Source organism: Epinephelus lanceolatus, chromosome 8 (genome assembly GCF_041903045.1).
Source record: "Epinephelus lanceolatus isolate andai-2023 chromosome 8, ASM4190304v1, whole genome shotgun sequence".
In the NCBI taxonomy this organism is placed as follows: domain Eukaryota; kingdom Metazoa; phylum Chordata; class Actinopteri; order Perciformes; family Serranidae; genus Epinephelus; species Epinephelus lanceolatus.
This window is the reverse complement of record NC_135741.1, coordinates 43,858,661-43,883,238: the sequence shown is the minus strand read 5'-3', so window position 1 is coordinate 43,883,238 and position 24,578 is coordinate 43,858,661. Positions and strand designations below refer to the sequence as shown.

Here is a 24,578-nt window from a genome sequence, read left to right as displayed (position 1 = left end):
AATATGGCTAAATAAGCCTTTCCATTGAATCTGATATATTCTCATGAAATCATCAAAATTCCTAACCATGAAACCAAATATTAAAAATGATGCCATTTTGAAGTATGCCACGAACCAATTAATTGAACCAACCAACAGCATCTAATCAAGTTGCAGGAGAGAACTGTGATAAACTAATGTTACATTACTGAGAGCCAGTTGGGGGGAAAAAATGAAACAGAACATAACTTTGTTCACATACAAAAACTACTACTACCAACCTGCAGGTTTTGCATAATGCAATTGCCTTTTTGTTAATCATCTGGTAGTTTTTGTATGTGAACAAAGTTATGTTTTGTTTCATTTTTTTCCCCCAACTGGCTCTCAGTAATGTAACATTAGTTTATCACAGTTCTCTCCTGCAACTTGATTAGATGCTGTTGGTTGGTTCAATTAATTGGTTTGTGGCATACATATAAAAAAAAAATCACATTTAATTTGTTAGTGAAATTATAACACACCCACTGCAGTGCATTTCAGTGTGCTGACAGGTTCTGATTTGACAACCAGTCTCAGTAAAGACAACAGCACATGAAAGGTTAAAAGTTTATTTTATTACATAAATATATTCGAACCAAATGAGGAAAACATATTCATGAGGTCCTCTTCACTAATAACAGTCAGTGTCAGTGTCTACTTAGCAGGGGAGGGAGGGGGAATCCAAGGTCTTTCGTCTGGACGCTGTAGGTGGACCCTTTCCTGCACAAGAAGAGCCCAGCAGTGAGCAGGCCTGTTTTAAAAAATGTTCAAAACCCATGGTTTTTTTTTTTGTTTTTTTTTTTTTTGTAAACTAATTTTACTTTATGTTTGTGGTCTTAGACTTAGACTTTTTAAAAATAGTCCATACAAACCCAAAGAATCAGGTCAGTGGCTTAAGGAAGTTACGGTGGGCCCCAGTGTACACTATCATGGATGTATTGTCTTGAAACAAAGAGACTTGACCTTGGACAACATCAACATACATATTACCCAACTATCATCATTACATATCTGACAGAAATATTAAAGATGGTATTAATCATTTAATTGAATAGTTTCTAAAGTTTATTTATAGATTTTTACAGCTTATGTAGAAAAAATGTATAATTTTGTTTTTGATAGCTACTGACTATTTAAGAATAATATAAATAAAAACGTAAACCATGGTACAGATGGGTTTGCCTTTTGGAGGACATATAGCAAATGGCACCAATTTAAATTAATATTATTTTGTTATCATTTATCTTTGAACATATATATATATATATATATATATACACAGTATCTCACATAAGTGAGTACACCCCTCCCATTTTTGGAAATATTTTATTATATCTTTTCATGGGACAACACTATAGAAATGACACTTTGATATAACTTAAAGTAGTCAGTGTACAGCTTGTATAGTAGTATAGATTTACCCTCCTCTGAAAATTACTCAAAACACAGCCATCAACATCTAAACAGCTGGCAACATAAGTGAGTACACCCCACAGTGAACATGTCCAAATTGTGCCTAAAGTGTCAATATTTTATGTGCCAACCATTATCATCTAGCACTGCCTTAACCCTTTTGGGCATGGAATTCAGCAGAGCTCACAGGTTGCATCAGGAATCCTCTCCCACTCCTCCGTGATGACATCATGGAGCAGATGGATGTGAAGACACCTTGCGCTACCTAGGGTTGGATACATACTTGGCCAGTCCATCACCTTCACCTTCAGCTTCCTCAGCAAGGCAGTTGTCATCTTCTAGGTGTGTTTTGGGTCATTATCATGTTGGAAAACTGCATTGCAGCTCAGTTTCTGAAGAGGGGCGATTATGCTCTGCTTGGAATTCATGTTTCCCTAAATGAACCGAGCTCCCCAGAGCCGGCAGCACTCATGCAGCCCCAAACCATGATGCTGCCACCACTATACTTGACTGTAGGCAAGGGACAGTTGTCTTGGTGCTCTTCACCAAGCTATATGTATATATATTTATATTTATGTGTATGTATAGTACAGGCCAAAAGTTTGGACACACCTTCTCATTCAATGCATTTTCTTTATTTTCATGACTATTTACATTGTAGATTCTCACTGAAGGCATCAAAACTATGAATGAACACATGTGGAGTTATGTACTTAACAAAAAAAGGTGAAATAACTGAAAACATGTTTTATATTCTAGTTTCTTCAAAATAGCCACCCTTTGCTCTGATTACTGCTTTGCACACTCTTGGCATTCTCTCCATGAGCTTCAAGAGGTAGTCACCTGAAATGGTCTCCACTTCACAGGTGTGCCTTATCAGGGTTAATTAGTGGAATTTCTTGCTTTATCAATGGGGTTGGGACCATCAGTTGTGTTGTGCAGAAGTCAGGTTAATACACAGCCGACAGCCCTATTGGACAACTGTTAAAATTCATATTATGGCAAGAACCAATCAGCTAACTAAAGAAAAACCAGTGGCCATCATTACTTTAAGAAATGAAGGTCAGTCAGTCCGGAAAATTGCAAAAACTTTAAATGTGTCCCCAAGTGGAGTCGCAAAAACCATCAAGCGCTACAACCAAACTGGCACACATGAGGACCGACCCAGGAAAGGAAGACCAAGAGTCACCTCTGCTTCTGAGGATAAGTTCATCCGAGTCACCAGCCTCAGAAATCGCAAGTTAACAGCAGCTCAGATCAGAGACCAGATGAATGCCACACAGAGTTCTAGCAGCAGACCCATCTCTAGAACAACTGTTAAGAGGAGACTGCGCAAATCAGGCCTTCATGGTCAAATAGCTGCTAGGAAACCACTGCTAAGGAGAGGCAACAAGCAGAAGAGATTTGTTTGGGCCAAGAAACACAAGGAATGGACATTAGACCAGTGGAAATCTGTGCTTTGGTCTGATGAGTCCAAATTTGAGATCTTTGGTTCCAACCGCCGTGTCTTTGTGAGACGCAGAAAAGGTGAACGGATGGATTCCACATGCCTGGTTCCCACTGTGAAGCATGGAGGAGGAGGTGTGATTTTGCTGGTGACACTGTTGGGGATTTATTCAAAATTGAAGGCACACTGAACCAGCATGGCTACCACAGCATCCTGCAGCGACATGCCATCCCATCCGGTTTGCGTTTAGTTGGACGATCATTTATTTTTCAACAGGACAATGACCCCAAACACACCTCCAGGCTGTGTAAGGGCTATTTGACCAAGAAGGAGAGTGATGGAGTGCTGCAGCAGATGACCTGGCCTCCACAGTCACCGGACCTGAACCCAATCCAGATGGTTTGGGGTGAGCTGGACCGCAGAGTGAAGGCAAAGGGGCCAACAAGTGCTAAACACCTCTGGGAACTCCTTCAAGACTGTTGGAAAACCATTTCAGGTGACTACCTCTTGAAGCTCATGGAGAGAATGCCAAGAGTGTGCAAAGCAGTAATCAGAGCAAAGGGTGGCTATTTTGAAGAAACTAGAATATAAAACATGTTTTCAGTTATTTCACCTTTTTTTGTTAAGTACATAACTCCACGTGTTCATTCATAGTTTTGATGCCTTCAGTGAGAATCTACAATGTAAATAGTCATGAAAATAAAGAAAACGCATTGAATGAGAAGGTGTGTCCAAACTTTTGGCCTGTACTGTATATGTGTATATATATATACACATATACACATTATATATAAAATATATATATATATATATATATATATATATATATATATATATATATATATATATATATATATATATATATATATATATAAAGGTTTTGTGTGTCGCACAATTTTAAAAAAAAAAAAAAAAAAAAAACTGATATATGGGTCTGATCACTTTTTTAATGAACTGACATCATTCCAGACTGGATGTAAGTGTGTCTGTGTCTTCCTGTACGGACTGAAGGCTGCTGGAAACTGTCCGACTTCACCGCAGCTTTTTGTCACTGCCCCCCGCTGCGGCCGCCTGCTCTCGTCTACTTTCCAGGCGAGGCGCAGTTCATCTCGAACGTTTGGGGCCAAAATGTGAAAAAAGCCGTACTGGACATCGCGAGGTTGCCACTGAGGTCTCGCGATAGTTCGTTTCTCGAGCACACAGTACTTCCATCATGGCAGGCAGTAAGTTGGTGCTGGAAGGTAGAGTAAGTGTAAAAGCATTTGTTTTAGGACTCAGCGTGATTGTAATTCCATTAATCAGAACGTGGTTTGGACATCTCGACTGGGTCTTTGATTATCTGACGGAAACTCCCGGGAAAATAGTGATTTGTATCCACATTGCAGTTATCAACGGCCTCTTGCTAATCATATACAGAGGACCTCTATACAAGGTAAGTATTGACGTTAGGTAACGTTAACGTTAGCCAACTTCCTGACTTGATTCTGATTTTATCTCATTAAGAGTAAAGTGCACATAACTTCCAGTGCTGTCTCGCGGTAAAGTATTTCAATAGCTCAAGCTAATGTTGGCACAGTTGACTGACATAACGTCATTTAAACTTTAATGTTGCACAGCTAATATTAATCGCCTAGCTAGCTAACATTAGCTACCTGTGTAGTTAACCAGACTAACGGTAATCTTATTAGCAAAAGAGGAACAAGACAGCTGGCGTTGACGTGCTCAAGATAGAAACCTAAGCCCGGTAAAGCTGCAGTGGCTTCTTCCTTATTTATATGTTGGTTTGCCACTTTACAACCGAATTTAAGAGTGTGTGGTGATGATGGTAAAATATCTTCTTCCATATAACGTTAATGCTCAGTGTGTGGTTTTATCACCGGATAGCCTAATACATAATTAAAAAGCCAGATATTAAGTATGAGTTTGGCGAGAGCCCCGGATAGAGAGTCTGCAATATAGCCCGCTGAAATTTGCTGTTAATCTGAATTAGCAGTGCGATCAACTGGTGTTAAAGGGATAGTTGAGGTGTTCTGAAGTGGGGCTGTATGGGGCATTTATCCATAAACAGTAAATTGACACAGATGTCCGTCAGCACACCTCAAGTTTGGAGAAGCAGGCTGGAGTCTGACATGGAAGCTAAGCAATGGACTGCTGTGGAGGGGTCAGCAACAAAATGAATTTTAGACACTGAAAAAACGTCCCACTCAAAAAACAACAATATATTAGTTCAAGTGTACGGTGTATTGAGAGTGTTTTCACTGTTGTACGTCACTGTCAGTGATTTTCAACAAGAAAATTAACCTGGTATGGTGTTCCCTTGAAAGCCAGATTCCATTGAGAAAACAGTGATCTAACATTGCTGAGCACAGGAGCTGATGGTCTACCTTTGCCTCCATCATTTATTTTGTTTGTGTGACTTTGGTGCGTAAAATGGGTAAGTTCTGATTCACCAAAGTCACAATATCCCAAACTAAGTAACTGATCGAGGCAGTAGTAGACCAGCAGCTCTTGTGTTCAGCGAGCTAAATTTACAGTAGCGCCGAGATCGAAAAGTGGCTGAAGGTATGTCGATTGCTGCTCAGCGGCATATACCGATCCCCAGACTGGCATAAAGATCCCTAGACTGGTATATACCGATCCCCAGACTGGCATAAAGATCCCTAGACTGGTATATACCGATCCCCAGACTGGCATACAGATTCTCGGAGCGGTATGCTGCTATTATGCCGCTGTTATTCTACCGACACACGACGGTATGTGCCGCTTGAGATTGTTATGGCACTGAGAGACGGTTGGGTGGGTACCGCCCCCTGATGAATATGCACATTTAATGCCACCGGGCTGGTTTGACGACAAGTACTGCCGTTAATGTATACATTTTTTTGTCTTTATTGACAATGCTAACTTAACACTTTACCGCAAGTTAAGGATCTATGTTGTTATGTTGTTGGGATGTACGCATATAGACAGTAATTACACGTGGGACTCTTACGATATGACAGTAAAGTAATATGTCTAAATGTCCGCCCATAAAGTACTTAAAGCTAATGAAAGCGCTATCCTTAGCTAACATGGCTAATGTTAGCCCAGTCACCGTAGCCAGTCTGACTAATCGATAGCAGAAACTTTGAGTCAACCAACAAAACAATACTTAGTGACAGGTTTTCATTATTAGGACACCTCCAGCAGTATAAGCCTTTAGGCATGGAAATACCGCTACTCTTCCAGCGGTATAAGCCGTTAGGCATGGACACTTCCAGCGGTATAAGCCGTTAGGCATGGACATACCACTGATGAGCCAGAGGAATATGTCGTTTATATGATGCCAGTGGCCACCAACTGGGATGCAAATGTTGATTTGAAGATGCCGTTATAAAATGAATGTGTCACAAGTCACCATTAAATTTGTTCACTCATTTTGATCATTTCTTTCGGCTGAGATATGATATTGATAAGTGACTGTGTGCAGCCGGCAACACATTTCCCGGAGATCATGGTAGTGTAGCCGAGCAGGTGTAATTGCGCCTACAGGCTACTAGGGATAATAAAATAAAGATACGGGAAACTCTATTCACTGAACGGGTCGCACTTCAGTCTTCAGCGCTTTTGCCTTGAACAACCAAAAAACATTCAGACCACACACATTTCCGTTATGTCCCTTCAAAATAAAAGTACTCGACCAGAAATGGTTTACAGTATTATGTTCATACATTAATGTAAAACAACAAATTACGCTTTACAGCTGGAAAGCACATGCGCAGACACTGTAAACATGGACACTTATTACCAGAGACCGTACTACTATTTAGAAAATAAAAAATGACTTCACCCTATGATGTTTGTTATGTATTTCACCCCTGTCAAATACCACTTAGCCTAAAATACTCATAGACACACATTTCATATACAGTACAGGCCAGAAGTTTGGACACACCTTCTCATTCAATGTGTTTTCTTTATTTTCATGACTATTTACATTGTAGATTCTCACTGAAGGCATCAAAACTATGAATGAACACATGTGGAGTTATGTACTTAACAAAAAAAGGTGAAATAACTGAAAACATGTTTTATATTCTAGTTTCTTCAAAATAGCCACCCTTTGCTCTGATTACTGCTTTGCACACTCTTGGCATTCTCTCCATGAGCTTCAAGAGGTAGTCACCTGAAATGGTTTCCACTTCACAGGTGTGCCTTATCAGGGTTAATTAGTGGAATTTCTTGCTTTATCAATGGGGTTGGGACCATCAGTTGTGTTGTGCAGAAGTCAGGTTAATACACAGCCGACAGCCCTATTGGACAACTGTTAAAATTCATATTATGGCAAGAACCAATCAGCTAACTAAAGAAAAACCAGTGGCCATCATTACTTTAAGAAATGAAGGTCAGTCAGTCCGGAAAATTGCAAAAACTTTAAATGTGTCCCCAAGTGGAGTCGCAAAAACCATCAAGCGCTACAACCAAACTGGCACACATGAGGACCGACCCAGGAAAGGAAGACCAAGAGTCACCTCTGCTTCTGAGGATAAGTTCATCCGAGTCACCAGCCTCAGAAATCGCAAGTTAACAGCAGCTCAGATCAGAGACCAGATGAATGCCACACAGAGTTCTAGCAGCAGACCCATCTCTAGAACAACTGTTAAGAGGAGACTGCGCAAATCAGGCCTTCATGGTCAAATAGCTGCTAGGAAACCACTGCTAAGGAGAGGCAACAAGCAGAAGAGATTTGTTTGGGCCAAGAAACACAAGGAATGGACATTAGACCAGTGGAAATCTGTGCTTTGTTCTGATGAGTCCAAATTTGAGATCTTCTTTGAGATGGTTCCAACCGCCGTGTCTTTGTGAGACGCAGAAAAGGTGAACGGATGGATTCCACATGCCTGGTTCCCACTGTGAAGCATGGAGGAGGAGGTGTGATTTTGCTGGTGACACTGTTGGGGATTTATTCAAAATTGAAGGCACACTGAACCAGCATGGCTACCACAGCATCCTGCAGCGACATGCCATCCCATCCGGTTTGCGTTTAGTTGGACGATCATTTATTTTTCAACAGGACAATGACCCCAAACACACCTCCAGGCTGTGTAAGGGCTATTTGACCAAGAAGGAGAGTGATGGAGTGCTGCGGCAGATGACCTGGCCTCCACAGTCACCGGACCTGAACCCAATCCAGATGGTTTGGGGTGAGCTGGACCGCAGAGTGAAGGCAAAGGGGCCAACAAGTGCTAAACACCTCTGGGAACTCCTTCAAGACTGTTGGAAAACCATTTCAGGTGACTACCTCTTGAAGCTCATGGAGAGAATGCCAAGAGTGTGCAAAGCAGTAATCAGAGCAAAGGGTGGCTATTTTGAAGAAACTAGAATATAAAACATGTTTTCAGTTATTTCACCTTTTTTTGTTAAGTACATAACTCCACATGTGTTCATTCATAGTTCTGATGCCTTCAGTGAGAATCTACAATGTAAATAGTCATGAAAATAAAGAAAACACATTGAATGAGAAGGTGTGTCCAAACTTTTGGCCTGTACTGTACGAGTAAAGGAAATACTGCCTATGTCTATGTAACTATATGCTCTCCACCGACTGCACCGCCTGGCTCTCACCTGATCTAACAGCTGATTGGTGTAGATGTCGACTCAACAATATGACGTTTTAGTTCAAATTTGATTTGTCTGATTTGAAGGTTTATTCGGTAACAGAAAACATGTTGTGTGACTGATGGTGAAGTTTAGTTGCCAGAGACTGAATACATTCATCATAAACTATACAGAGTCTACTGAATATTAACACTGGACTGTTTTAATTATTGAAGTAGGCCTATTTAGCAACACAGAGACTTGTGGTCAGTGGGATGTGAGGATTCCTATAATAACATGTGTACAGATGTGAAGCCCTGACTATATCTGACTGATCTTTAATGAAAGCTGTTGTCTTTTTTTTTTTTTTTTACTCTGAAAATATTAACCTTATAGTCAGTCACAATTTATATAGCCTGTGTAGTTGAGGGGACAGGTCAAACTGATTTGATGCTGATTTACATGAAAATAGGATAAATCATGAACATAAACTACAGATCACCTGTAAAGCATTTTAATAAATTAATCTATTCTACACTGAACAAAAATATAAACGCAACACTTTTGTTTTTGCTGCCATTTTTCATGAGCTGAACTCAAAGATCTAAAACATTTTCTATATACACAAAAGACCATTTCCCTCAAATATTGTTCACAAATCTGTCTAAATCTGTGTTAGTGAGCACTTCTCCTTTGCTGAGATAATCCATCCCACCTCACAGGTGTGGCATATCAAGATGCTGATAAGACAGCATGATTATTGCACAGGTGTGCCTTAGGCTGGCCTTTAAGATGTAGCCTCCTTGAAATTCACCCATTTAAGGATCCTTCCTTGACTTTAAAAATCACCATCTGTTTTTGTCCGTGGAGCCTTGTGGCTTTGATGAGAGCATAAATAGATGGGGAATTGAAGCCATCAAGGGCTGTCTGACGAAAAAAGTTAAAGTTGTGAAAATACTGTAATTATAGCATACACTTAAACTGATACTGTTTTTTAGATGGCATTTTTTAAGTGGCTAAAATAGGTTTTGTTGCTGACCCCTCCACAGCAGTTCATCATTTAGCTTATGTGTTGGACTCCTGCCTACTTCCCCAAACTGTGAGCGTGCTGACTGAAATCTAGCATATGTAGTACACTGAATATGAACAAGTACCCCAAACAACCCCTCTTCAAAAAATCTGAACTGTCCCTTAAAGTGGTCTAGAGAGAAATAGGGGTTTGTTTAGGTCTAGCTAGCTGTTTGACCCGGGATAACCTGAGTGTCCTAACTTGTTCTAGGTTGCTGTGAGAGCCTGCTTTCTGGGAGTTGCTTTTGGCTGTGGCTTAATTATAAGCTGCTCTGAAACCACTTGGACACATTTCGGCTGGTATGTACATATTTGCAGACATCAGTCATTTAGTATGGTCAGTATATTAAGTAACATGAAACTGTAGAAATTTCATGATTTGGTTTAGTTAAATCTTGTATCCATGTGTTTATTAATAGTACCCACCCAATAGTATTCCCTGACTTTTTTCATTTTGTATTGTTTCACACCATAGAATCACAGTGTATTAAATTAGACTGAAGACCACAGTAACGATAATTCCTTGATTAGTTAAGCTCTACAGAGTTACACAGTGAACCAGTGTATGCACCATATTTTGACAGCAGATATGTATTTTGTAGTCCAGGCCTACTGCAGTTGAACATGTGTAGTAATAGTGCCTCTCTGCAGGTACATGTGCTCGCTGTCATTCTTCCATTACTCTGAGTACCTGGTGACAGCCATCATCAACCCTCGCAGCCTGTCACTAGACTCATTCCTGCTCAACCACAGTGTGGAGTACACCCTGGCTGCGGTCTCATCATGGGTGGAGTTCACTGTGGAGAAACTGACCGTTCCAGGTTGGTGTGTCTTAAGTCTTATTGTCAGTCCACTCAGCACCATTGTGTGTATTTTACCGGTAGCAGTAGAAAGGTTTGCCTGTCAGTATTCCAGTTAGTGTTGTCACGGTACCAAAATTGGGACCCACGGTACGATACCAGTGAAAGTATCACAGTTCTGAGTAGTATCACGATACCAAAGCAAAAATGAGGCAGATGTGCCTTTTGTCATTTATAAAAAGATAAATTACTTTTCTATAATACATCAATGATATTTCAATGGAATAAATTACTTATTGACTTATTCATACTTCAAAAACAGCATCAATAAGTGATTAACGTGTAATTATAACTACTTGCAGTGAAAATGAAGAGACCCCACACCAGTCTTTTCTGTTAACCAGGGCTTTATGCTAACCTTTTTCACTAGGAGCACATGTGCTCCTAACTGAAAAAATGTAGGAGCATCATGTGTGTGGTAAGGGCCCAGCACACACACACAGGGCTACCTTGCGCCTACTGCTCTACTATTTGACACAAAGGATGTCTTTAGTCCACTGGCTTTTGTAGTTGGGTCGCCTGGCACGCTTAGCTGAGTTCATTGGAGTTCAATTTTAAAAAAACTGTTGTTGCTATTAGTCACTAGCACACAAAAACGTGAGAAAATGGGGTCCAGGTTGAAAAATACCAAAGTTACCCTTTTACGTTTTACAGATTTCAGTCCTGGTTGATCTGGCGACAGACCTGGGGTCCTCAGACATGAAGTCTGCAGTTTGACCCTCTTACAAAAAGCAGGTGATGTGTCCAACTGCTCAGCCTCAGCTCTGTAGGTAGAGAGGGATATACAGAGACAGGGAATTAGAAAATTGCAGGTTGAGTAGAAACATAAAGTACAGAAGATCAAATCTTAAATTGAAACTTGTTACTGGTTTGTTCCAAATGTTTCAACCTTCAGTCAGTTTTTGAAAGTGAAATGAGTTTGGTTTAGGTTAGACTGAATTTAACACTTAAAGGGAAATTTCGGTTTATTTCAACCCGTCTCCTATCGTCCTAAATTTGTTTCAAGGGACTAGTGACATAGAAATAATAGTTAGCATGTTAGCCGTTAGCCTAGATACAGCCGGGGCGCATAGTAGCGTCAGACCTGTTAAAACATAAGTAAGTAAGTAAGTAAGTAAAGTTTATTTATATAGCACCTTTCACAGATACTAGACCACAAAGTGCTTTCCAGTAGACAAAGCAAGTACAACAATATAACACAACATTAAAAACAAAGCACAAAACAAAGCATTAAAAACAAAGCAAGGCAAAAGACAAGGTGTCTGCAAAGTGCAAAATGTAAATAAAGCATTAGATAAAAGAAAAATAGTAAGAGTTTGATGGGGTAAAAGGTAAGTGAACGGGCATACTTCAAGTACAAAGTTAGTCCACTAAACAAGCTTTTTTCCACAAAGACTGCCTCATATTGTTAGGATAAATGTCAGAGAACATATAGAAAACGACATGTAAACGTGTTGTCTTACCTTACCGGTGCGCTGCCATGTTTGTTGTTTACCATCTAGCTCTGCTTTCCAAAGCGCAGCCGAAATATCGCGAGAACAAGCAGCAATCTCATACCGTGCCTGAAGAGACAGACAGACAGACAGACAGACAGACAGACAGACAGAGACAAGGAATGGCTGCTGCAAGGCTGCATAGCTCTGGAGATTGCTGGTGTACCTGTGAATGCTGTGCCCCAGTGCGGTTGCAGCCTTATTTTCAAGGTCTGGATGTGACTGAGGACGAGACACCTCCACCTGGAGGAACGTTAGTATCCAGCTGGGCCTTATCTAGAGCTGGCGAGATATATTTCGGCTGCGCTTTGGAAAGCAGAGCTAGATGGTAAACAAGCATGGCAGCACACCGGTAAGGTAAGACAACACGTTTACATGTCGTTTTCTATATGTTCTCTGACATTTATCCTAACAATATGAGGCAGTCTTTGTAAAAAAAAAAAAGCTTGTTTAGTGGACTAACTTTGCACTTGAAGGTATGCCCGTTCACTTACCTTTTACCCCATCAATCTCTTACTATTTTTCTTTTATCTAATGTTTTATTTACATTTTGCACTTTGCAGACACCTTGTCTTTTGCCTTGCTTTGTTTTTAATGCTTTGTTTTGTGCTTTGTTTTTAATGTTGTGTTATATTGTTGTACTTGCTTTGTCTACTGGAAAGCACTTTGTGATCTAGTATCTGTGAAAGGTGCTATATAAATAAACTTTACTTACTTACTTACTTACTTACTTACTTACTTACGTTTTAACAGGTCTGACGCTACTATGCGCCCCGGCTGTATCTAGGCTAATGGCTAACATGCTAACTATTATTTTTATGTCACTAGTCACTTGAAACAAATTTAGGACGATAGGAGACAGGTAAAAATAAACCGAAATTTCCCTTTAATTCTCAAGGTTGAGTCTGAAAAATTCTTAATTCGGACTAAACTTGGAAAGAAGCACAGGTCCATCTCAGACTCTACATGACATTCATCATACTGAGATTTTCATGTGTCCACCAGTATTTCATCCGCCTGTCTTCTCTCTCAGAGCTGAAGCAGCTGAACTGGGTGAGTGTCGTGGGTCTGCTAATGGTGTTGTGTGGTGAGGGCCTGCGGAAGGCAGCCATGTTGACAGCTGGCTCTAACTTCAACCACATTGTCCAGAATGAGAAGGCCCAGAGCCATGTGCTGGTCACCACTGGGGTCTACTCCTACTTCAGACACCCGTCTTATGTGGGCTGGTTCTACTGGAGCACAGGAACACAGGTGAGCTGCCACAGCACTGCTCAGCTCATTCTTAAACAGTACACCAGTACCATATTAAAATCACATCTCTCTTGTAATGCTGCAACTCAGATTGATACCTGGTTTGGATTTTTCAGACACTGTCATCAGAATGATATTCATCAATCCGCCAAGACAACCAAATAATGAAGTACATGCTAGATTTTAGCAACAATTCGCTGTTGAACAGTTCCCTTTCTTTTTTATCTGTTAACTGCAGGTGTGGTGTTACACTGCCTGGCCAAAAAAAAAAGTCACCACCAAAAAAAAAGGTCATACACTCTAATATTTCGTTGGACCGCCTTTAGCTTTGATTATGGCACGCATTCGCTGTGGCATTGTTTCGATAAGCTTCTGCAATGTCACAAGATTTATTTCCATCCAGTGTTGCATTAATTTTTCACCAAGATCTTGCATTGATGATGGTAGAGTCTGACCGCTGCGCAAAGCCTTCTCCAGCACATCCCAAAGATTCTCAATGGGGTTAAGGTCTGGACTCTGTGGTGGCCAATCCATGTGTGAAAATGATGTCTCATGCTCCCTGAACCAGTCTTTCACAATTTGAGCCCGATGAATCCTGGCATTGTCATCTTGGAATATGCCCGTGCCATCAGGGAAGAAAAAATCCATTGATGGAATAACCTGGTCATTCAGTATATTCAGGTAGTCAGCTGACCTCATTCTTTGAGCACATACTGTTGCTGAACCTAGATCTGACCAACTGCAGCAACCCCAGATCATAACACTGCCCCCACAGGCTTGTACAGTAGGCACTAGGCATGATGGGTGCATCACTTCATCTGCCTCTCTTCTTACCCTGATGCGCCCATCACTCTGGAACAGGGTAAATCTGGACTCATCAGACCACATGACCTTCTTCCATTGCTCCAGAGTCCAATCTTTATGCTCCCTAGCAAATTGAAGCCTTTTTTTCCGGTTAGCCTCACTGATTAGTGGTTTTCTTAAGGCTACACAGCTGTTCAGTCCCAATCCCTTGAGTTCCCTTCGCATTGTGCGTGTGGAAATGCTCTTACTTTCACTATTAAACATAGCCCTGAGTTCTACTGTTGTTTTTCTTCGATTTGATCTCACCAAACGTTTAAGTGATCGCCGATCACGATCATTGAGGATTTTTTTCCGGCCACATTTCTCCCTCGAAGAGGATGGGTCCCCACTATCCTTCCAGTTTTTAATAATGCGTTGGACAGTTCTTAACCCAATTTTAGTAGTTTCTGCAATCTCCTTAGATGTTTTCTCTGCTTGATGCATGCCAATGATTTGACCCTTCTCAAACAGACTAACATCTTTTCCACGACCACGGGATGTGTCTTTCGACATGGTTGTTTAGGAAATGAGAAGCAACTCATTGCACCAGTTGGGGTTAAATAACTTGTTGCCAGCTGAAAGATAATCGCCCATGCAGTAATTATCCAACAGGAGGCTCGTACCTATTTGCTTAGTTAAATCCAGGTGGCGACTTTTTTTTTGGCCAGGCAGTGTATTTTGTATAGCAAGTTTACTATCATGTTTATCCATTATTTGCTGTCACTATTTATTTGGGTTTACAGGCCACCCAATCCAATCCAAGTAATACCTTTATTACTGTAGACTGCAAAACACATCATTCTGAGCTTTGAGTATATTTAAATTTGATCTTTTGTTGAGGTACTGGTTAAATATCAACATCAACACAACAAGAATTCACCAACACTCTGTTACACTCGGGTTACAGTTAAGTGGAGCTATGGTTATAGCTCGACTAGGCCATTTAATTGGAATGGGAGAGGACTGAATTTATTGAATGAAGTATGTCCGACTCCGCTATGATAGGTGGTGATATGCCCCCTTTCAGCTTTTTAGTATTGGACCTTTCCAGTTGACCTATTACGTCACAGACCAAACAATCAACAAACAAGTTAGCTACATTAGCTAGCAGCAAACTGGTAACATGGTGGACAACTTTACAGCTCCATACATTTTGTATGTCCTGTATGCTTTAGTTTTTCTTTTCTTCTCTTCTTCTGTCACACATATAATGCTATTCAACTTGCGGGTCAAAGCCCTGGGTGGCAACTAGTAAGCAGAGTCCTGCACTGGTCCATTTTTGAAAACCCACACCCGCCCATACCCCTAAAGCTTAATACCAGAGCTGACCCATTATCCGTCATTATGTCTGCTGAAGCTGCACCCGCCCACACCTGTTAATTAAAGTGTTGTGACCCACACACACCGATCTGCATGAAACTCAGTGAACATAATCTAGGGACCAATATCTAAAGTTCCCTCTTGGCAAAAGTTGGAAAACTTACTAAAACTGAGCTTCTATAAGGCAATGAATATTGCGGAGGGCATGGCTCATCACATAGTGTGTCATTCTGTCAGTCAGTCATTCTGTCTGTCTCACGTTTTTCTACTCACTGACGTGGTCAATCTATGTGAAACTGCACATAGGCATTGAGGATTGGCATAGGTAGAATGTGACAAAGCTACCAATGGGTATGGACTAGTTGTGAAGTAATGGGAAACGTGTTCCAGTGCTGCCTGTCTGTTCCTACAGGTGTACAAAATATAGTGTCATTTGGAGAGACTATCGGAACAATAAATTGAGTGCAATATCATACTCAGATTCTAAAAATATCTGTGCCAACCACGAACTGTAGCACCCTGGTTGCATTTGATAATCCGCAGATATTAAAATTCCTTCATATGACTGACATGGATCATTATTGTCGTTATCAAGATTTCCTCCTCTGCCACCCACCTCAAATTTCACAGCTGCATTTTGGATGATTTGGGCCGCAGAACCAGTTTATGTTGAAATGTGTTAGAAATCTTAGAAGAAAAATCCTAAGCAAAAACTGTACATTCCAACACTGGTGCTCGGAGCTTTAATAACTGACAGATGAAATAATATTAGTAGTGGTTAGCTGTTACTTGGTTGTAAAGAGACATTTCCCACATGTTCAGTTTTGTTTACTGATGAGACTGTTGCCTGTTGCAGGTCATGCTGTGTAACCCTGTGTGTATACTGGGCTATACGATAGCCAGCTGGCGGTTCTTCCGGGAGCGAATTGAGGAGGAGGAGCTCTCCCTCATCCATTTCTTTGCCGAGGACTATGTGGAGTACAAGAAAAAGGTTCCCACTGGGCTGCCCTTCATCTCAGGCATCCATGTCAACTAGTCCCTGGACCTGGATGCTGGACTCAGCAGACTTTAAGCACTAAGGCTCGTCAGACCTGGTGGGTGTGTGGCATCTGCCATTGTGGCTGCCCTCCAGAGGGAAACCCTGCAGCTGGCTGAGAGCCTGTAGCTCACAGACAGAGACTGTGACAACTGGGATGGCGGCACGCAGCTGGGCTGCTGTTTCTCTACCAACTTCCAAATCCAGTTAAAGACCGGACAACCTCCACTGTACCACATGTATTCCAATAACACCCATCCCATCTGTTTATGTTTGCATGCTTAGACCATGCTAAGAGTTTTCACTGATGACCTGCTGTTTAAAGATACTGCACTGGGATCTTTGATGTCATAAATCAGCAGAGAGTTAAATGACAATTCTCTGAAGTTTAATGCAATGTTTGGAGGGAATCCATCATGTTTATTTTTTTTTCTTTAATGATATGATATGAATATTTTTAAGAAGTTGCCACCATTGTCCCTAGTTCAGTAAAAAATCCACTGTTCCTAAATGTTCCTACTTTTGAGAAATGCTTAAAGGTAAAGTGTGTAAGAATAGGGGGATTTGGTGATGTCTAGCAGTGAATTACAGATTGCAACCAGCTAAAACTTCTCCTGGCTAGAATTCCTTGAGTGTTCATTGTTCAGAATGTTTTTATAGAGAGCCAAATTATCCACAACGATCCATTCATCACCACAACAAACAGACCAGGTGATTAAACTGGTAAAAACACTGAGTAAGGTGCCATACACATGCCATGTTTTTGCGCCCTCAAATTCATTGTTTTTAATGTAGACCCACAGCAGGTGCGCTCAAATGCCAGAGTGACACCATTGCAGCGCACACCCTTTCCCTAACGCCTGTTTTTCAGGGTGCAACAGTTGCGCCCTAAGATAAACAGAGTTCACCTTTTGGATCACAGCTGACAGACACTTCTCTCTTCATCCGAGAATCAGTCTGTAAAAAATATGGAGAAGTTGATCATTTTAGTGCAGGGCTGCCAGAGCTTTACATCTGTCCCACAGATAGTAGGCCTGGACACAAACCACACCTGGAAGAAGATCAGCTCTGCACTCTCAATTTCAGGTAAATAGTTATGATACGGTGCTTGTTAAGGTTGCCTAGCAACCTTAGATGCAGCCTGCTGCCACACTCTTGAAAGCTGGCACAAGACACAAAACGAGCAGCAACCAATGCCCAACCTCTTGTTTTCCAGGCGATTAAAGACATGGCCTGTGTATGGCCCCTAAAGCAGTTTCATGTTACCAACCAGTGTAACTCCAGCGCTGCTCATGCAGTTGGGCTTCTTACTATGGCAGCTGACGCGAAAACTCAGACGGCCCTATGTGGAGTCGGTGTTGGGTTTGTCTGATCTTGGCTACTGTAGAAACATGGTGGTGCAAAATAGCGATCTCCATAAATGAAGACCTGACCCATATGTAGACATAAATGGCTCATACCGAGATAAGGAGAACACAACAATTCTTATCTTCAGGTGATTATACATTAAAATAAACATACTTATTATGTTATGTTCTATTTCTGTCAATATATCCCCCTAAATCCTACACACTGGACTTTTAAAGCAATTCTCCGCTGGAAATAGTATCATTTAGATATCAGTCAGTCATCCCCTAAAGTAGAGCTCTTCACAGATCCACTCTGTGTCTAGTATCAAAGAGCTATCTCTGGGCATGAGGCTGTGTCAAAATAATTTTGAGTTCTATCAGGTCCCATAGGGTCCTGTTGTATCGCTGCAGGTCTCCGATCTGCATGTATCATTATGAGACCAATGGAGAGTGTGAAATGTGCAGGATAAACAACGTGTTTGCATTGTTAGGGCCAATTCTCTATTTTTGTTTTGTTATTGTAATGTGTTAAAACACGTCATGTTAGAGTGTGTCTTCCACAGCATGCACTACTTCGTCATGCCATGGCCTCCACATCGCTCTGGAGCTCTACCACAACTTGTGTGTTTAGGGTGAGAGTTAATTTAAGCAGCAGTTGAACATTCACATATTTTCGGTCATGTCCCTTATGATAATGTATTTTTTAAGGTGGAAAATCCTTCAACAGAATAGACCATGTGCCGCTCAAGCTGTCCACTAAAACTAAGAATATTGGTAGCTCTTTAAACACCACATTGGTAAACCGGTACAGTGGAGCAAGAAGTGACATTACATTTTTTTAATTTAAGAATTTATACTCAGAAGCTTTATGTAACAATATTAGAAGTAATAAATGTGTAATAGGTTTCTAGCAGGTTTTAGGGACTCCTTAAATGCAGTTTCTGTGGAAGCTCCATCATTTACAGATCACTAAATATATATAGCCAGTAGTGGCCTGATTTATGTCTAACCCTGATATCCACTTCCTCAATGTGCACTCTAAAACACAAATCACGGCATCAGTTTGAATGAAACTGTCAGGCAGATTTTGAAGGTTTTTTTATGAAGCTGCATAAAATGATAATTCCTTGTTTGTTTCTCTGTCATTTAACTGTGACATGTTTCTGTAGACAGGAGCATGTGGCATGATAGATTGTGATTCTACAAGTTGTGTTTCATCAAAGAAAACAAGAACTGGGTTTACCTCCTGAGCATTGTCAGTACAGGAATGGAAGTGTTGACATCAATCTCTGTTGTAGCCTCTCATTTCATTTTTAATATATAAATCTTGTTTTTGCTTTGCTTTGCGATAAGTCACCATCCTGAGGAGTACTATTTACTCTCATTTCTATCATCAGTTCATTGTTGTGCTTCTCCTTTTAAACCTTTAATGGTCATGATGTGTTATAAAAGAAAAAGACATATATTGGCAAAAGGGTTGAGGTAGGCTCACTCTGCAGCTCTCTTTCTCTCACTGATCCATCTGAATGTCTTCACAGTGCTGCTATCCACTCAGAACCCTGATCTAATTGTGTGTTTGAGAGGCTGGTAAAATAGTCTGAAGATTTTCAGGAGCAAAGATGCTCTGTAGGTAAATTTAAAAAAAAAATGAAAGGTACCCTGTGGTATTTCTGAGCACTAGTGGCACTGTAGTGCCATGTTTGAATGAGTATGAGTATGAGTATGTATGTATGTGTGGGTGTCAACAATGAAAACTTCACTAGGCAACATTTAAGAAAATTAATCATCTTATTCCGAATGTTTAGGAATAACACCATGTTTTTGGAAGATTGTCCCATTGCTTAACCAATGTACAAAAAAAACAACATCAAAAGGATTATTTTCCAGGGTAGAATAGAAATGTATAATCAGAGGTTTATGACACATTATCACATAGGGACTAAGTAAGATGCTATGTTGTGTTAGTTAGTCCCTTTGTGATATCATATAGGGACTAACTAAGATGCTATGTTGTGTTAGTTACAGAGTCAAGCAGGAGCTATGGAGGGGAAAAGAACAAATTTGTGTAAGCTACTATTTTGTACTCTCAAACAAGTGATGCACAGTTTGTACTTAATAATTGATTAATTGCATGTACAAATTAATTGAATGAATCCATAAACAGTAGTTGGCGTTTAAACATGTATCTAAGGAACGTCAAAGACATTTCTTTGGAAAAATGTGGGACTGTGGGAATCTCGTTCTCATTCATGTATATCCCTAATTAGATGAGTTATAGTTGCTAACGTCTTTACCCAGTCCATCACAGATACCTTAAGCCCCATTTCACCCAAGCAGTATGGTATGGTTCAGTTCAGTTCGATACATGATTTTTTTCTGTTTCTACTGTGAAACGTTGTGGATGGAACCAATTGAACCGTCTGTCAGTCCGTTGATTGGTCAACAGCATACGGTTACTCTGCTCAGGGCTAAGTTGTGGCTGGTTTTGAGGCATATGTACCTTCCCTAGCCTTCCCATCCAGATGTTCCTCCTAGGAGGCCTTCACCATCGCCACAACAGGAGTCAGAGCGAGCTAAACCTCCATGTTAAATGTCAGCATTATGGTTCAGAATACTTCAGAATTCATTAGGATGAATTCTGAAGTGTTTGGGGCTACATTATCTGCTCAGATTCAACCAAATGCTTCAAAACTCATTGGATGATGCTTCACAGTGCAGAAGGACATTGACCTGAAGCATACTGCAAAAGCAACCAAAGACATTTTTAAGGCAAAGAAGTGGAATGTTCTGCAATGGCCAAGTCATATCATCTGACCTGAATCCAACTGAGCATGCGTTTCTCTCGCTGAAGCCAAAACTGAGGGCAAAACACCCAAAACACAAGCAGGAAGTGCAGACGGCTGCAGTAAAGGGCTGGCAGAGCATCACCAGGGAAGAAACCCGGCATCTGATGATGCCTATGTGTCCAACACTTCAGGCAGTCATTGACTGTAAAGGATTTGCAACCAAGTATTAAAACTGACTGTTTAATTGATGATTATGTTAGTTTGTCCAAATACTTATGAGCCCTTAAAGTCGGGGGACTGTGTGAAGAAATGGTTGTCATTCCTACACGGTTCATACTACATTTTTGAAAAAAGCCTTAAATGAAAGCTGAGAGTCTGCACTTTAAGCAGGTATTCATCGTTTCATTTAAAACCCATTGTGGTGGTGTACAGAGCCAAAATGACGACAACTGTATCATTGTCCAAATAATTATGGACCTGACTGTATATAGACCTATCCTCTTAAAGACAGATTCAGAGCATATTTATTTCAGGTTACTGCCCATAAATATAGTGTGAACTATAAGCACCTCAACATAACTTAGTCATTGACCCTACAACTGTATGTTAAAGTTTTAGCGTGGCACTGACCTAATGTTACCTAGCATAATGCATGCTAACATTTTAGCTTGTTACCTTCAATAGACATTTTTTTTTTTTTTTTTTTTGTTTTACGATGTTGGCTTTGTACTACTAACTTACCACTTCCACTTTTTTATGCTACAGTTTTAGTACGATAACTATCACTACACAGTCTATGCTAAAGTAAGGAGCAGGCTAATGGCTACTGATCCCACTCAGGACTACTGCAAAACTTCACTTAAAAGCCTAGTCCTAATTAAACACCCAGTCCCTTATACTGGTTTGGTGTGGCTACACATTTTGACAAAGGCCTGTCTCAATTAGAAGCTTGGTCTGGTTGACGAGCAGTTCATTTTTATAAAATAAATGTTTACACTTTGTCAATATGGAGATGCTACATATTGTTAGCTTGATTAGATTTTCCGCGATTCAACTGTTCAGTTCATTTTACTTAAACTACAGTACTTCATACAGTATACAGTGATTCATTGAGATTTACCAGCCAAGTAAACAAGAGAGATGAAAAAAAAGTGGCAACTCACTACCTCTGAAGCAGTCATATAGTCAGAATATGTGTGCATTCCTTGATTACCCTCTAAGTTATTCATACTTCTTAATTTTCCATCAAAAGAATCAAATATTAATCCAAGTTTTGAGTATTGTTTTAACAGGATAAAGTGTTGTGTCGATATGCCATGTAACTACTTTCATCCTCAGGTGCAGTAAAACGAGTGTCGTAACTCTGTCTATCTGATGCGCTGTCTCTCGGAGCTAGACCAAATGAATGATTCATAATTGATATGTTTGAAGAAACAATTTCATTGCATTTCCCATCTTTGCTGAGCAACAGTTTTATGTAAAAGGAATTAAAGGCCTGTCCCATATAGACGCCTGTCTCGAATATAGGCCTGTTGAGTTCAGTGATTTAAGTCATTAATAACCTGAGCTATTGCTTGAAGTTTTACAGTGTCTTTGAACACAAGAAATATTCACCCAGTTTATTAAAATAGCTGACCAATGGCACAATCTACTGAATACTGGATTTCTGTAATTCAGGTAAAGAATGCACATGCGTTTTGGGGTGAGTGTTAACAGTCTCAGTTTGAAGTGACACTTGTAGCATATCTGTGAAGGGCACTCTGTTGAGTGAATAATGAAACTGCTGTGTGCAAATTGTTAGGATAATGAGTTGACTGTTGCAACATGGTACACCTGAGTTAAGTGTTGAATATGTTGCACTTTTATTGTATAGGCTAGGTGATCATTTATCATATAGGCCTGATTAAACAGTTTAAAAATTCTGAAAACTGTTACTGTTATGTCTGTATCATTCCCATTATGCAGATATGATTTATTAACTGGATAACCTGATGCTTAGGTCTACATGTACAACAAGATAAATAAAGTGGACATATCTGTGTTTGGGGTGCCACGGTGGTGTAGTGGTCAGCACCGTCACCTCACAGCAAGATGGTTAGGGGTTTGACTTGGTTGGTGACTCTAAATTGGTGTGTAACTGATAGTCCTGTGATAGTCCTGTGACCTGTTTAGGGTGTTTCCCCCCTCTTGGCCAATGTCAGCTGGGATAGGCTTCAGCCTCCCAGCGACCCTTCACCAGGATAAACAGTTATGGATAAAGAATAAATAAATATTGTATTGAGCCTGCTCTCCTCCTCCCCCTCGGTGAGTAAAAAACTGACATTCCCCACCTTCTTTGGAACCAAAGAACTGACCGTTCCCCCCCTCCCCAGCATTAGATTAACTCTGATTTTAATATATGTGTAAATGATAAAATTGTTTTAACCCTTTTTAGCATTGTGTTGTCTTTTGCCCTTACATTACTGGGTGTCAAATAGTGAATCAGCAGACCCACTGTAAGTATTGCAGTAGGGGTGTTATAACACCCCTAGGAATAAGTCCTAAAACTCAGAAATGAGTTAGCATTTTAACACTCCTGCTTCCCATCGTCTCTAAGTCAGTGGGTTTTTTGAATGGGTTTTCAATTAGGTGCCTTAAATAAGGTCTGTGGTTAACACGAGCTGAAGAGACTTTCATGTTTTGTTCCCTGACATAAAATTCGCCATACTGTGAACTGGGAAGCTTTTATGTGTCTTAAAAAAGATGATTGCTAACAAGTGGCTCAATGAGACTACAGAATGTCATCACGCTACGCTGAACACAACTTTACAGTCTTCTTTATGGTGGTGATGTTTATAGTATAACATTAGCTTTTTACTTCCGGACATATACATATACAGTATCTCACATAAGTGAGTACACCCCTCCCATTTTTGCAAATATTTCCCACAGTGAACATGTCCAAATTGTGCCTAAAGTGTCAATATTTTGTGTGCCAACCATTATTATCTAGCACTGCCTTAACCCTTTTGGGCATGGAATTCAGCAGAGCTCACAGGTTGCTTCAGGAATCCTCTCCCACTCCTCCATGATGACATCATGGAGCAGATGGATGTGAAGACACCTTGCGCTACCCCACCTTCAGCTTGAGGATGGCCCACAGGTGCACAGGTGAGTTTAGGGCTGGATACATACTTGGCCAGTCCATCACCTTCACCTTCAGCTTCCTCAACAAGGCAGTTGTCATCTTCTAGGTGTGTTTTGGGTCATTATCATGTTGGAAAACTTGATAATGAAAACTTGCAGCCCAGTTCCTGAAGAGGGGCGATCATGCTCTGCTCTGAATTCATGTTTCCCTAAATGAATCAAGCTCCCCAGAGCTGGCAGCACTCAAACCATGATGCTGCCACCACTATACTTGACTGTAGGCAAGGTACAGTTGTCTTGGTGCTCTTCACCAAGGTGCCACATATGCTGAAAGAACACCAAGACATCCATCCCTTGCTTACAGTCAAGTATAGTGGTGGCAGCATCATGGTTTGGGGCTGCATGAGTGCTGCCAGCTCTGGGGAGCTCGGTTCATTCAGGGAAACATGAATTCAGAGCAGAGCATGATCGCCCCTCTTCAGAAACTGAGCCGCAATGCAGTTTTCCAACATGATAATGACCCAAAACACACCTAGAAGATGACAACTGCCTTGCTGAGGAAGCTGAAGGTGAAGGTGATGGACTGGCCAAGTATGTATCCAGCCCTAAACTCACCTGTGCACCTGTGGGGCATCCTCAAGCTGAAGGTGGGGTAGCGCGAGATGTCTTCACATCCATCTGCTCCATGATGTCATCATGGAGGAGTGGGAGAGGATTCCTGAAGCAACCTGTGAGCTCTGCTGAATTCCATGCCCAAAAGGTTTAAGGCAGTGCTAAATAATAATGGTTGGCACACAAAATATTGACACTTTAGGCACAATTTGGACATGTTCACTGTGGGGTGTACTCACTTATGTTGCCAGCTGTTTAGATGTTGATGGCTGTGTTTTGAGTAACTTTCAGAGGAAGGTAAATCTATATTACTATACAAGCTGTACACTGACTACTTTAAGTTATATCAAAGTGTCATTTCTAAGTGTTGTCCCATGAA

At 40.7% G+C, this 24,578-nt stretch overlaps 1 protein-coding gene across 1 annotated transcript; it reads left to right on the top strand.

Annotated features, from left to right (window-relative positions):
• The first annotated feature begins 3,992 nt into the window (after window positions 1–3,992).
• On the top strand, window positions 3,993–20,709 carry icmt (isoprenylcysteine carboxyl methyltransferase). Its single transcript, XM_033630073.2, has 5 exons — window positions 3,993–4,310; window positions 9,735–9,823; window positions 10,175–10,344; window positions 12,910–13,127; window positions 16,147–20,709. The coding sequence occupies exons 1-5, from the start codon at window positions 4,092–4,094 to the stop codon at window positions 16,324–16,326; spliced, it is 876 nt and encodes a 291-aa protein (XP_033485964.1). The 5' UTR covers window positions 3,993–4,091; the 3' UTR covers window positions 16,327–20,709.
• The last annotated feature ends 3,869 nt before the right edge of the window (window positions 20,710–24,578 follow it).